The sequence below is a fragment of the Hyaena hyaena genome, unplaced genomic scaffold (assembly GCF_003009895.1).
Source record: "Hyaena hyaena isolate Hyena2069 unplaced genomic scaffold, ASM300989v1 scaffold_1376, whole genome shotgun sequence".
In the NCBI taxonomy this organism is placed as follows: domain Eukaryota; kingdom Metazoa; phylum Chordata; class Mammalia; order Carnivora; family Hyaenidae; genus Hyaena; species Hyaena hyaena.
The window spans coordinates 223,664-239,524 of NW_024082009.1; the positions used below are offsets into that span (position 1 = coordinate 223,664).

Below are 15,861 nucleotides of genomic sequence, written 5' to 3' on the forward strand. Positions count from 1 at the left end.
TATAATTTTTCACATAGAAAAATTAATTATGCACAGGGGTACTTACAAGGAATTGCTAGGGAATGTAAACAGTGCACTACATGAAGCACAATTTCCTCTTCATCTTTAAAATTTTTTAATGCATTTAGCAAGATCATATAATCTTTATTCTCAACAAATTCTGTCAGCTGCTCCTCTGAAACTAGAAAAATGAAAGACAAAATGCTGAAAAAGCTTAAAGATGATATAAAAGTTTACTCAAAAACGTAATATTCATGTAAATCATATTAGACACAGTAAATACAACAGATGTAATTTTAAAATATGTATTTCAGCAAAACCCTTGCTAAGAATTTCATAATGGGGGAAAAAGCTACTCAGATTAAAATAATTTCTTTTGACTTATATTAGTTACTCCATATTATAAAATGCAAAAGTGTTAGTGACCAAACAATTTTCTGAAAAACAAAATTCTTTATAATTGTATTTGGGAGATTACAGAGAAAACTGACCAATTGCTAATAAACATGGCCTCCTGGAAAGGCACCTGGGTGGCTCAGTCGGTTAAGCATCCAACTCTTGGTGTCAGCTCAGGGTTCGGGAGTTTGAGTCCTACATGGGGCTCTGTGCTGACAACGCAAAACCGGCTTGGGATTCTGTCTCCCCCTCTCTCTCTCTGTCCTTCCTTCTCTCTCTCTCTCTCTCTCTCCCCCCCCCAAAATAAATAAATAAGCTTAAAAAATTTTTAAAAATTTTAAAAAGGCCTACCGGAAGTGAACATATCACAATACTTAAAAAGGAGTGGTAAATGGTACACTGTAGAAAAGCAGCTCAGCTAAATGTATCAGTTCAAGAGGGGTGAACTTAGCAAATGACAAGTAATTAGACTTCAAAATACTCTATCTAAATGGTCTTGATTTAATCAGAAATTATTATTAATTTTCATAATGAAAATCTCTTGATCAAGCTAGTGAGTTCCATTTGGAGTCATTTTATTGGATGGGTAGCTCAACAACATGTATAAAAGTCTGGTTTATCTAGTCTGAGAATGGTACTGACAAAAATGTTGAAAAACTCAGCACTCTTCATGAACAGCCTGACTTTTTTTATTTTTCAACTTGATACCAACGGTCCCTGTAAAATGATGGGATATTGGTTAGGTTCTAATAAATGAGGAGTATCATGGAACTTTCTCATTTTATGGTGCAGTTTCCACAGTATACTCTCAGGTTTTGAAAATTCACTTCACAGGTGCCAATACATCCTGGAGAACTTGATAGTCCTGGGAAATTCAGAAGTTTTTCTATTTTAGTATTTACAATCATAACACTGTCAGCACTGATAATATTTCTATTGAATAAGAGCTTCCTTTTAACATTCCCTGGTCCTTTTCCCCATGTCCTGGATGGGTCCCACAGTGCTGGTGAGACAGTGATGTTAGCCCTTCTTCTATCAGTGAGAACATGCCCTTAAACTGCAACACAGAAGAGGACAGAACTTGCGAGACTCATATTGCCCGGTTTTCTTCAAAAGCTTAGTTCCAAGATAGAACATTTATAGAAGATATCCCAAAAGACATTCCTGGATTCCCCACTCACAGTAAACTGTCTTCTCCACCAAGCCTGATCTTCAAAGAGCTGGGTTCCAGGTCCATGCTGTTCTGACTCTTTAATAGAATCTTTTTCACCAAAATACACTTTGTACTCCCTATTAGATGTGTGCACTTTATCGTCTCACCCAGGGAAACCCAAGGGAGTATTTCCCCCGGGTCTCCCATGACACTGATCACTTCTCCTGACAAATGGGTTTCTTTTTATCTCAAGTAACTTTGTAACACGATGTTTAGCTTTTTGCCCCATAAGAAGCTGAGAGCCAGATTTCTACAAGTATTCAGGACCTGAAGTATTGGGTAAATTTAGCCAGGCTTTATATTATTTTCCCTTTATACATTTCCTCATCCATTTTTCTCTACTGTATTATAAATAACTATAAGCTGTTTAAAGTCCTTCTAGAATGAGACAGGGCATTAAACAGCTCCATTCCTGGAACTGCCAGAAACTAGAATGGCAAACTGAAGAGACACAGAACCCACATAAGTTATTCTTATCCTAAACCTCCAGCACTGCTGGTTCTTCTAATGATGCAGAGCGTGCTCGGAAAACTGGTGGCAAATTGAACTGCAGTGGTAATGACTCGCTATGTGCCCACGGGCAGATTGCTCATGTCACCTCTCTGATCCATTTCCTCACCAAGCCAATGGAAGGACAAAAGGTCCCAACCAACTCCAAAATTACACGATCATCTCTGTTATCAATCTTAGTGCCATGCAATAAAATACATGTTTGTCTTTTTCCTAAGGGGTACTTTGTAAACCTCTTGGTTTTTTATACCGAGCCTTTTGCAATTTCTAAAATCCCTGGTGATGACTCAACACCATAAATCCAAATTTAATCCATGCTATGGCTTCACAGTTTTATTTTTTCTTTCTTAACACCTACGCATCCGGTTTGCAAAGAGAATCTTCTGCCTTGTTAAGCAATGGAAGACAGTCTACTACAATGGCATAATTTATAACCCATGAATGAAATTCATTCCACAAAACAAGCAATATCTCTTAATTAACCTCATTATGTATCCTAGATTGGCAGTTTCCACTTCTTAATAAATAATAAAATAAAATACCTTATTATCTTAGTTACATTTTACTTTTCCCATAAGAAACCCTTGCTTCTTCTATAAATATGAAAATAGAGAATTTAACATTTTTAAATACCTCTTTCAAACAGCACACGTAAAGCTTTGCATCCAAGTTTCTGGACTTGGTCATTGTCTGAAAATGTGCGCATGGCATCAAAAATTAACAAGAAAATATCACTTTCTTCATCCAATATCAGCAAAGTGAGTTTACCTGTTTTGAAAAAAAAAAAAAACAACAATATGCCCCAGATAAATAGCTGCTTTAACATCTAATGTGTTGGTTTTTACACAAGGCCTATAAATGGTCTGCAGACTCTTCTTTTTGATAAACCATTTAGTTGCCCCAGATGTTAGACCTACTAAGCTCTACAATCTTCCTAAGTGAAATAAATTCCCAGTACACTTTTCTCTAATTCTATGATTCCTAGTCAATATCTGTAGCCAAGACCTCTTGCCCTAAACTCCTGAAATGCATTTCTATCTGCTTTTCAGAAAACACCATCTGGCTATTCCATGAGCACCCCATATCTAGCCTGCGTCTGCTCCCCATCTTCTTCGGTGATACCATATCCAAGTTACCCAAGAGAGAAACTACCAACCAAGTCATCTTCCTTCTTCCATCCTCCCTCTCTCTTCTTACAGTCTTCCCAACCAAAGAATCAACTCATTACCAACTCCTTCAAGTCTATTTCTAACTATCTTAAGAATTCCCATTGAAGTAGGCCCCCCATTCCCACTGTACTCTGGACCCAATCATCTCTCACCTGGAATGCAAACACAATTGTTTAATGCTTTGCTTGGCTCAAATCCTTCCCTAACTAGTTTATGCCCTGCATTATATTTCAAAAACACAAATGTGATCCTGTAAATCCCATGTTAAAATCTTCTAAGGTCTTTTCATACTGTTCGGCCTGACAAATAAGACCCTTTAAAAACTCACTTCATGAACCTCATCAGCCCCACTCACTCTACACATTGCCTCAACTCCAAACATGCTAAATTCTTTTGCTCAGCACTAAACATTTTCTTGGATATCCCTTTGCACTTGTACTGACTGCATGGAATGCCCCTGCCTCTTCCCACACCATACATATTCCTGCCACAATTCAAGAAATAACCACAAACAGCCCCTATTCTGTCAATAAAAACAAGTACTGGAATATGAGTGGTAGTAGTAGTAAACATGTGTCTAGCACATCACCTGTCATATACAGGTTGAAGCAGGTCATTCTAACAACACATGTAAACCCACCATGACCCCACAAGGTAGATGAGATCCCCATTACAGAGGTAAGAAGACTAAATCACGGAAAGGTTAAGTGACCTATAGTGGCTCTGTTCAAGGTCCAACAATTAATAAGAGGCAGAGCTGGATTACTTAGGCAGTTTACGTCCACGTTCCCACGTCCTTCTAAGGGGTTTGACTTCTCTCTTTTTCTCTAATGTTCCTGCAGTGGTTTTTGTCATATCCCTGTTATAATACTTCTCTCATTAAATTGAAATGATTTCTTATACTACTTTTTATGTATTTGCCTGTCCTGTCCAATTCAGCCACTAAGCACATGTGGCTTTTCAAACTCAAATTTAAATTAATTAAAATAAATTAAATTAAAATTTAGTTTCCTACATTTCGGGTGATCAATAGCCATGTATGGCTACTTGCCATGATACTGACAGGTGCAGCATTTCCTTCATTGTAAAAAGTTAAATTGGGCTGTGGTGCTGGACTGTGAACTTCTACATCATAAGAAGTCTGCCTAATCTGCCTTAGAATTCTCTGGTAGCCCGCACAACAGTAAGTGCCCAACAGCTATTAAATCAATGAACTAATAAGCCAATCAATAAAAACAATCCACAAGTTAACCTCTGATAAGTATCTGAAATGAATTTGAAAACATATTAAAAACTGTCCTACCAGTGCAAAATTCTTAATATTATGTGGAAAATACTAAATTAGCCAGTCTTTTCAAGACCCATGTCAAATTTTCTAATTGTCTCCACATTGCTGACTTCAACATATTCCAGTACTGGGAGATTTTTCAAATTCATAAACTCTCAGTCTCCTGTCCATTGCAAAGGGAAAAACAAACAACAAAGAAAAAAAGGCTCCCAAGGATGGGTTTTAAATAAATCATGGTTAAGACAAGTTGGCACATTCCATTATATATTTTAATAAAAGGCTGTGTTGAGGACCTTCTGGTCCTTCCTACCCCTCTCCTTTTCATGCTCTGATCGTCACCCTCCTTCTTCCTCTTTCTTCTATCCGGTCCTCATTACTTAATGGGGCCAATGAAGTCATTTAAAATCTTTCCACCCCACAGGCTCAACCCTTATCATGCTTAGCATGGTATCTTCCCAGGTATTTGAAACTCGACACATGCTTTTCTCTCGACCTAAAGCACCCTCCACCACTTGGAGGGGGAAGACCCCTCCCTATCATCATGATTAGCTCCCCTCTGAGCAACCTCTGTTGTCAGAACCCTATATAATAGCAAGTGTCCATCTCAGCAATGGTCACAACTATTGCACTGAACCGAGATTCTTTGTGTTCAGATACATAATCCTACAAGCAGAAGTGTCCTCAAGGAAAGAACCTGATATGTGGACTCAGACCCTGCTTCTACTAGTTATTGGCTGAGGCAATGTCTTTATGCTTCAATGTCCCTCACTAGAAAACTAAAATCAGGGGCGCCTGGGTGGCTTAGTCGGTTAAGTGTCCGACTTTCACTTAGGTCATGATCTCACGGTTCGTGGGTTCGAGCCCCGCGTCGGGCTCTGTGCTGACTGCCAGCTCAGAGCCTGGAGCCTGTTTCAGTCTGTGACTCCCTCTCTCTCTGACCCTCCCCTGCTCACGCTGTCTCTCTCTCTGTCTCCTAGAAATAAATAAACATTTAAAAAAAAGAAAACTGAGATCAAATACCTATCTCCAGAGACATTCTGAGGATTACATTTAAAAAAGCATGTGAAGTATTTTACATATGAAGCCTGGCATCTAGCATATATTCAAGAGGTAATGTATTTTTAAAATATTACTATTATGTCATACCCTAGGATATATAGGAAACGTATTAAAGATATAATGGAGAAAGATAATAATGACAAGGACATGTATAGCTAACAAGTTAATGGGGCCAGACTTGGGAAGCATATATAAGGTTTGGGAAAAATATATAAGGTGATGCTTAAGGCCAAAGATATTGGGTGAGATTTTTGAGAGAAAAAGTATACAGAAAAGAGATAAGGTGAGAAAACAGAAACAGAAAAATTTTCAGAAATCACTGGTATTTAGGTTATATTATATTCTTAAAAAGACATTTACTAAATCATTTAAAATACTTTTTAATTTGAGTCCACATTAAAAATATACGTGTGTATGTACCCCAATGTTCATAGCAGCACTCTCCACAATAGCTAAAACATGGAAAGAGCCTAAGTGTCCATCAACAGATGAATGGATCAAGAAGATGTGGTTTATCTATACCATGGAATACTACATGGCAATGAGAAACAATGAAATCTGGCCATGTGTAGCAACATGGATGGACCTTGAGGGTGTTATGCTGAGTGAAATAAGTCAGGCAGAGAAGGACAAATATCATATGTTTGCACGTATAGGAGGATTAGGAGGAACTTGACGGAGGAACAAGGGGGAGAAGGGCGGAAATGGTGGGGGAAAGGGAGAGAGGCAAACCATGAGAGACTCTTGAATGCTGACAAAAACTGAGGACTGATGGATGTGGGGGGGAGGGGGGGATGGGCATGGAGGAGGGCACTTTGGGGATGAGCACCGAGTGTTATGTAGAAACTAATTTGACAATAAACTATTTGTAAAAAAAAAGAAAAATAAAATAAAAGGGATAATTACAAAAAAAAAAAATATACATGTGTATGTATTACCTGAAGTTAGGAGAAGATCTAAGGCCTTCAGTCCCACTGTTAACAGATTTACACTGGCATTATGAATTGTTAGCATTTTAAGAATCAGTCTGTAATTAAAAACAGAAATGAAGATAAGAGTGAATTCTCATACCTAGATGTTTGCTTTTTCAGATACTGTGTTTCACTCACCTATATTTTCACTCATCTCACCGTATTTCATTCCCTACATTGAAGCTTGTGTAGTTTTCCTTCCATTAAAACCGATCCAGTCTTATAATAATTAAGAGGGAAATATTATGAGTCTCAATAAAAAAGTTATACTTTTTTCTTATGAATATTCAAATTCAATTATTAATTATTTTCACCCAACTCCATATCCAAAATATCATGAAGAATTATGTATATCAAAAGATGAAGCCCATTTTTGTGTGTGATATAAACTTGTGAATTACACGTTATGTATGTTGATATATTAAAATATAGAGAGATGTAATAAAGATGTTAGTTTGTATAGATAATTGAGAATCCATATGAATATTCAAATCATTATTTTTCACTAATTTTGAAAGAGGAATTAACAATATTTTATCATAGTGACCTTAGTATTATCAACAATGCTCAATTAGTTCAAATCCATTCCATTTCTCCCTGAGCTAATCAAGTCTAAAATATACAATTTTTAGTCTACTAGTTGTATTTAGCTTTACGTCATTATAAGACAGAGCCTGGTGACATTCACATGCTCTCCAGCTGGCAAGATGAGAGAGTGAGAGACTCTGTCTCTCGACTCCCTGTCAATTCTCTTCCAACCGGCACTGCCCCACCCAGCCCCTGCACCACACCCACTATTCCTGACTTTGTCTCCACACAAGACTTCTTCTTTGGTACTAATAGCCTTTGGTGGAAAAAAGTCCTTGAATACGGGGAGATTATGTTTTACAATAAAGTTTGCTGGGAATGATCTAATATGCTCCACTACAGAAAGCAATGTGTCTACCTCGTTCACACTACTTCAGGCCTAAAGCAGGAGTGTAATAAATGATGAATGGAGGGTAATTGAATAAATGAATAAATGAGTGAATGAGTCACTGACTGAATGAATGAGTGAATGAGACTCCCTATAGAAATGTTTATGTAATTTAATTTGAACAGTTGGTTTGTACTAGAATATGACTAGGTAAGTTTTCTGAAACTCCCTTAAGTTACAGATTGCTAATCTTTGGGGATTTTGGAAATTCTCAGCCAAACCAAGGGACACATAGCATTTCAGTTACTAATTACAGTTATATTTCATACAATTCCACATTAAATGTCATGTACTTTAGAACTGACTCACAGAATTTCAGAAATTACTTTGGCTATGAGAACATACAGTAACTGTGAGTATGTACTTTTCAAAACACTCTTTAGATCCTGGAAACTGAAGATCAGCAACAGGTGAAACATCAAAGATAGAAAAACAATTAAGCACAGATATGCTCACCTATGAACAAACAGTTCTGATTTGTTTAAATTTGCAGTAATGGCTGAAACTAACAAACAATACAAAGATGTTATATTTGTTTTGCATAAAAAACGTTTGTTACAAGGTATGTGTCATGGAAAACAATCGGTATTCACTTCTCTGCGGTAAAGAAAAGTCACATTAGGTATATCAGGCACCTAGAGTTAATGAATGACAGAAGATCATTTTTAAATGTCAAGGAAAAAAGTTATCCACAAAGGATTTTCCTGGAAACACATTTTTCTTCAGTAATTTTTTTCTTAACTTGATGGCTAAAGAAGTGGTCTCATCTATGAAGTCATTATGTTGCAAATTGCTGTAACTAACATAGCTGGTAAAATAGCTATCATGATTTGGCTGCAGATGTGCTGAAAGGTAATTTCCTCTTTTTTCTTCATTTTGAAAGCTGTGGTTTAAGCTCATAAATATAGATGTATGAATACAGAGAAATGTACTTTTTAAAGACTGTAAAGCATAAGCTTCAAAATTACTATTTACAGAACTTTTCAGTACCCATAATTTTTTAAGAACTAGTGGTCTGTATCAGTTCTACAATTAAAAATTAAAATACTTCCTAGTTTGAATTCATAAGTAGTCATAAAAAATCTACAACTTAACGGATTGTATAACTGTATCATTACATTATTAAAATAATAATAGCACCTCAATTCTATCTCAAATGTCGGCTTTCTAATTCAATTAGAGAATATAATCCTGAATTGAAACCTCTCTATAAATGTAAGTCATTGATTGAGAAAAAGAATATCTGTATTTTAGAGGATTTTACCAGATTGGCTTAGGTTACAAATATATGATATATAAAGAGTGTGGTTACCATATGTCCAGGTAAATAATGAAGTTTGTTTTTATACATCTGCCATACTTACTGGTGAACCCCAAGTACTTCCCAATCATGTCCAACATCCTGAGGTCCCATTAAGCTTTGCATTGTATTTGGACAGATTTCTATCAATTTGCATAGAAGTGACCAACCCACCTGAAAGCAAGAAAACCAAATATTCACGTCTTTTTAACATGCTAATGGAACACATTCATCCTTAGTGGAAAAGATGACTACATTACTTTTAAATAATTATTTTAAAACAAAATGATATCTTAAAATGCTTACTGAGGAAAACACGCCATATATTTAAAATACATTTTTCTCCAAATATCATACCAAAAGTGCATACAAAAAAATAGTAAAGTGTTTCTGAATGATGAAAGAAATAGATTCTCTATTATCTAAATAAAAAGAAATAAAATAAAAAATGAAATGAAACACAAAAAGTAGTTTCAGAGGACATACCAAGATTATGAAGTACAGGACTTTTAAGTCACATTTACCTGACAGTTAGTGGTAAGAAAAAAATGAAGTGGTTAGTGATGGAGGATTTGGGGAAGTTGGAGATTTTGATAGCAAAGTAAGTTAGTAGGAAAGACTGCCCCACAGGTAGGTAGCTAGAATAATTAGCAGAGAAACAGAATTGTCTGATGGCAATCTAATATCTGTTACAAGAAAAAGAGAAAGGTGCTATAAGAAAGACAGGAGGTAGCATTTCTCAACGGATCCCTCTAAGTTTCTTTAGAACACCTAAATACGGGTTGATGAGATGTCGACATCAAAAATGCCCCTAGACTTTTTCACATTTCCAAATGAAATATGATCTTACTGATGCATTTTAAATATATCTTCTTTCGGTATGCTGAACATGATACCAACTTGAATAAGCTGCGCTTTACTTCTGAAAAAATACAATTTTTTAAATACAACTTTTTTAAAAATATGGTATTTGAATTTCAAACTAGAGATTAAATTTAACTCACTCTGTTGTATATTCCTCTCTAAATTTAAGGAATCTTCCATTCTTTCTATACTATACTACAGAACTAGATTTGATATAGTCACAAAAAAGGAAAATAGAAAATGCATAAATATGTAGCCTATAGACATTTATGAAAAATTGTCAAAGTATGATGTGTGATAAACACCGATATTATATGAATCCTGAAAGGGGGATTCACTGTTGGTTACAATTACGCAGAGAATACAAGGTAGGACTTGAGCCAGATTTCAAAGGAATTCGAAACGTGGTCATTCAAAAAGGGAAATGGAAATCTCTGAAACTAACTTGTGGAGAAAGTAGGGTGCTGAACGGTAAAGATACTGCTGCAGCAAGGCCTCTTGCTAGACAAACTGGATGCACAAATGGAGCCGAGAGATGCAGAGCTGAATAACAGCGTGAGAATTTCTGTGCATCCAATGAGGAACAATGGCCCAAATTCGTTGTTTACGGGAATAAACAAGGGATAGCTCATACGATAAAAATGATTTCACAAGATCTCTTTATAACATTATTTCTGAGTCTTTTCTGAATTAAGCATGAATTGCTTTACTCTGTCATTACCTCCTTTTACATAATGTCAAATTGCTTGAAAAGACAGCAATTTCTGACAGCTATTTTTACCTATATTTAAGTAGGACATCCTCCTCCACGTAAGCTGAAGAGACATTGACAATCCAGCTGTCATAGAAACCGGCTATTTTTGTGCTTGCGTAAAATACACGGAGACTTCTTTTCCCACGTATTTAAGAAAATAACATTCGGAACAGCTTCCGGTGAAAAATAAATCACAAATCACGTAGAATGTGCTACTCACTTCTGTACCTGCATGACTGGCTCAAGGAGAAAACCTGTTCTGTTTTGGCTGGTGAATAGGCAGCATTGGTAATTGCTTTGCAAAAGGACTGAAGCAACTGAACCTCTAGGATTAAACAGAACCGCGGGCAGCAGAGCAGAGGTAACAAGTGACCCATTAATCTCCTCAATTAAAAGCTTATCTTTCAGAGAAAAGGCTCCTATCCTGCGCAGTTACAATACAATTAAATTGGTAGTTTCACTTTATTGTAATTATTCTGTAAATTCCAGCATCTAATTAATGCACAATGGGAAAGAGTCTAGGGGTTAAAGACAATTTTAGTCGCTTTCATTTATTTTGCTCCCTTACTTCAAGCGTTGAAACTGTGCATAAAGACAGGTAATGTAAAATTGAGGAGCACAGAGAAATGATGAGATGCTTGTCAGAAAAAGGAAAATACAAGACAACTAGCCTAACTATTAATTCTCTAAGAACTGCCATTTGTTAAGGGGCATTAATAAAATATAAAAAGACCTTGAAAATGCAAATTTGGAATCTGGAATATCATGTTAAATGAACTCTGGAAACAAAGTATATATTTTTTTAATTTTTTAAATATGTATTTATTTTTGAGAGAGAGACTGAGTGTGAGTGAAGGAGGGGCAGAGATGGAGACACAGAACCCAAAGCAGGTTCCAGGCTCTGAGCTGTCAGCATGGAGCCCAATGAAGAGCCTGAACTCATGAGCCATGAAATCATGGCCTGAATCGAAGCCGGACACTTTCGACTAAGCCACCCAGGCACCCAAGGAAACAAATTTTAATATTTACTTGTGAATTTATCTTACCTTCCTAAATTCATCATTCATTAGGTGTCAATACAGCACCTCCAATTAATTCAACATAGAAAGCATTAAAGGATATCTGTATTAATTATGCCACAACCATGAAGAAATTTGAAGCAAAAAAAACACTTTAAAAAAAAAAATTTTATGTCTTTGAGAGACAGAGACAGAGAGAGAGCGGAGAAGGGGCAGAGAGAGAGGGAGACACAGAATCTGAAACAGGCTCCAGGCTCTGAGCCATCACACAGAGCCCAACATTGGGCTTAAACCCACAAACTGTGAGATCATGACCTGAGCCGAAGTCGGACCCTTAACCAACTGAGCCACCAGATGCCCCAAAAACACTTTTTTTAAGTGGTGTATTAAAATATCAGTAGAGATATTTTACTGTGCTGACAGTTCAGAGCCTGGAGCCTGCTTCAGATTCTCTCTCTCTCTCTCTCTCTCTCTCTCTGCCCCTCCCTTGCTTGCTCTCTCTCTCACTCTCTCTCTCTCAAAAATAAATAATTTTTTTTTAAATATCAGTAGAAAGAGCCCTTTCTACATCCCTTTGATAAGACCAATGATAACTAAAATTGATAATGTAATTCTGCCTGGCTTGGCCACAGTATTTGGAGCAAACCACTGTGTTTCTTACTTGCACAAAAAGCTTGTGAATTCAGCAGCTAGTGGACTACAAGGTGGAAAGTGAATTTGAAGGTAATGTGAAGACTTGAGTCCTGGTTCTGTCATTAGCTCTGTGATCCTAAATGAGCTACTTAACTACTTTTACTCTGAGGTAAAAACGGCCAGTATTTTTCTAAAAGGGCACAGAGATTCCAACGAGAATCAAATGATGTAATATACATAATGCGTTCTGCAGACTGATACACATCTGGTGCTAAAACTAATTCCATTCCATTAAATAACCAAATCAAAAGACAGTTCCTTATTTCTTTGCATCCTTTGTCTCTGGTACCCACAGGACAAGGATATTAAGTGACATTCATAACTACTCCAGACAAACATGTCCAGGCTTGGGCAGCTTCTAAAACAACAAACAAAGTTGTGCATATGTTCCAACTTTCACTGGATTCTCAAGTTTAGCACTGTCTCCTCTGCACCCTGCAGACCAAGCCATCCCAGGGCCCTGAGGATGTTGAGTGGCACCGAACAAGGGGACTCTCTCTACCAAGCACAGAATCCAAGGAGGAGAGGCTGGCAGACAAGGCACTTTTGAACACCAAAGCAGAGGCAAGTAAGAAGGGATGATGTGGGTGGAGAGCAATGTGACTCATATTTCATGGGCAAAATTCAGACGCTGGGTGCTAAAAGGAACAGTGTCTTTTTCAGGCCTCCACCTTTTCATGATTTTGTCTGCTAACAACCTGAAAATCAATAGTCAGATGGGAAATATTTCAGTTGAAGAAAAATTAAAATAACCATTTATCCCAGATAGAAATATCCTCATAGAAGGGGGCATCTGGGTGGCTCAGTCAGTTAAGCAGTCGACTTCAGCTCAGGTCATGATCCTGGGGTCTGTGGGTTCAGGCCCCACGTCAGGCTCTGTGCTGACAGCTCAGAGCCTAGACCTGCTTCAGATTCTGTGTCTCCTTCTCCTTTTACCCCTCCTGCACTCTCTCTCTCTATCTCTCTCCAAATAATACATTAAAAAATATTTTTTTAAATGAATAAAAATAAAAGAAGCTAGGTGTACGGTTCACCCAAACCAGACATAGCTGGATACAGAGATGAACATAAAGATGAAGGTAGACAGATACAGATTTGGAGATCTCCAGATAATTCTTACTTCTGTTTAACCTCTCCAGTATTCAGAAACACTGGCTTTCTGACTACACCTTCACAGAATTCAAAGTTCAATTCTCTTTCCCTCCAGCACCCAACAGCATGCAAATGACAAAACTGATTTCAGTTCTCTAAATCTCAAAATCTACAACGGAAGTTAATACATTAGGCAATAATTTGTTTTGACTGTAAACCATCCTTAATTATGACTTCAGGACCCCCTTTTTAAAAATATATTTAAGGTATTATTAAGCAAATTTCTGTGTTTCCTATGGTACAAATTCTAAGTTCACTTGTTTATTAACTTAGCTTATAAGAGAATGGTAACGCATCGCTTTCTTCGGATAATGCAAGGTCCACTATAACTAAAAGCTAGAAATCTGTCTTCAAATTTAAAAAATAAAAACCTAAACCTATGAGAATCTGCCAGTTACGTCTTTTTAATTTAATTATTAATTTTTCTAACTTAATTATTCTCGTTTCCCAAACTATTCACAACTGTGTCATCTCTAAGACATGCTGTACATTGGTAAAGATTCTGAGAATAACTTTATTAAATGCTGATGAACTCATCCACCCAATAACAGAGCTAAATCTCAACCCGTAATTATTTCCTGCCCACCGTCAACCACATTCTGCAGGTTTATGGTATAAATTTATTTCAACAAAACCATTAGGGGGCAGTTAGTGGGCCCTTTCGCACCCTTAACCTTTGATAATGGTTTGACAACCCTTCCTTCTTAAAATCACAGTCAGTGGTTTGTGAAGCCAAATGTCAGAAATAACCCAGAACTTCTGGGTACAATATACTGACAGAAAAACCTCTATTTCCAAAGAGAAGGGGGAATGGGCAACATGTAAACAATTCCTTTACCTGCTGCACACTAGCGACTCTCATATACAAGTCCAAGACGATCAACACAGGCACGTGGACATTTTTGCCTTGAAATAACTTGGAGGCTGGAAAAGAAGGGGGTGAGGGGAAAACAAGTAAAGTCACTATTCATGCACCCCCTTTGGGGTCTGGAACAGGGGAGGAAACAGAAGTGAGCGTAAGACCTTCCGAGCATTCTCAGCTCCCTTCTGCCCTAAGGAGTAGAGCGTTTGTGGCTTCTCAAGAGTCCAGGTCTGTGCAGCTCCGAAGTGCGAGGGAGAAAGTTTGCAACAGAGGCAGCGGGGAGGGGGGTGGGGGGGGGAGGGAAACAGTTTCCCTGCAAATGATTACCGTGGTCCGCGTACGTGAACACCAGCATATCCTCCAGAATTTGGACCAGGGTCTCTATCTGTTTGCCTTCCTGGACATTGTTCAGCCTGACTATCAACTTCTTCAGAGTTTCCTCGTCTTCCTCCTCGCACCCCTGACAGCTACCACTGGCCATGATGCACCCTGTTCCGAACACTCCGCCCCTCCCGCACGAAGGCCGGCAGCCCGGGGAAGCGGCAGGGGCGCCGCCGCGGCTCCAAGGGGCGAGCGCGGCTCACGGCCCGCAGCCGGCGCTCCCCGCCCGCCCCATCCGCTCCCGCGCCCGCCTGTTTATGAGGAAGGCGGCGGCTCCCCGCCCAGCGCCGCGCTCCCTCCGCAGCCCTCCTCCTCCCCCGCTTCCTCCTCCCCCACCCAGGCCCCGAAAGCCAGCTCAGGGGCCTGCGGGAGGCTCGGCCGAGGAAGGGCGCCGGGCAGCACCGCGGCGGGCGCGCGGGTCGCTGCCTGAGCGGGGACCCCGCGGGGGGGACCGCGATCGCGGCCCCGGCTCTGGCCGAGACCCGACCCCCGACCCCCGGAGGGCGCCGCCTCCCGGGACGCGATCCCGCCCGCCGCGCCGCGGGGAGTCGCGCTGGAAGAAACTGACTCAGCGCGCTCGGCGGCCTCCCAGGCCCGGAGCCCCGCAGCCGCGGCGGGAGGAGGCGCGCGGTCTGCGGCCCCGCAGGCCCCGCGCCCCGCCCCGACAGCCCGAGCTCCTTCGGCCCCGCGGAGGGTCTGGAAGCCAGATAAAGGAAAAATGAAAGCCTCCGCCTATCTCCAGATCTAAGAATAGAAATCTGGGCGTTAGGAAAGGAGGACACCGCCCAGTTGGCCCCTTTAGAAAAACATGTTCTTTAGAGTTCCCCCTATAGGGAGATGAGTAATTCTCCCCCCGCTCCCCAAGGATGGAGAGAGATTTTTTTGCAATCAAAATGTGGCCAGCTAAAGGCTTTTTTTCTATGGTGGCTGTGGCTATTTGTAGGGAAGGAAATAATCTCCCCCCCACCCCCCCACCCCGCCCCATGTAGTTATCTAAAGCTCTATTGGCCAAAAGTCCACTAAAGTTAACTTTTGAGGAAAATTCGCCCTCCGTAGGGTCTGGATAATCGAGGCACACCAGAGTCATCAGTCCTCAGCGCTGTTAAAACCAAACAGAAACAAAGGGGAAATGAAATGAGACTATAAAAGAAAACTAGAAAGAGTGAAAGATACAATCCTAAACATTGCTCTGTTGGTACTGAAAATTACTTAGAAGTGTCTATAACCCTAAAGTAAAAAAAAAAAAAAGTGCCA

At 39.2% G+C, this 15,861-nt stretch overlaps 1 protein-coding gene across 4 annotated transcripts in view; it reads right to left on the reverse strand.

Moving 5' to 3' along the window:
* The window catches only part of LRRK2 (leucine rich repeat kinase 2), a 139,832-nt gene extending 125,011 nt beyond the window's left edge, over positions 1–14,821 (reverse strand). For 3 of the 4 annotated variants that reach the window (XM_039223571.1, XM_039223570.1, XM_039223573.1), the window contains exons 1-6: positions 14,554–14,821; positions 14,203–14,288; positions 8,947–9,056; positions 6,574–6,662; positions 2,753–2,887; positions 47–181 (exon numbers count right to left, since the gene is read on the reverse strand). In XM_039223571.1, the coding sequence (XP_039079502.1) occupies positions 47–181; positions 2,753–2,887; positions 6,574–6,662; positions 8,947–9,056; positions 14,203–14,288; positions 14,554–14,707 (709 nt within the window). In that variant the 5' untranslated portion in view covers positions 14,708–14,821. Of the gene's footprint in view, positions 1–46; positions 182–2,752; positions 2,888–6,573; positions 6,663–8,946; positions 9,057–14,202; positions 14,289–14,553 lie in introns of those variants that run through there. The other variant, XM_039223572.1, reaches the window with a different exon arrangement.
* Positions 14,822–15,861: the final 1,040 nt, after the last annotated feature.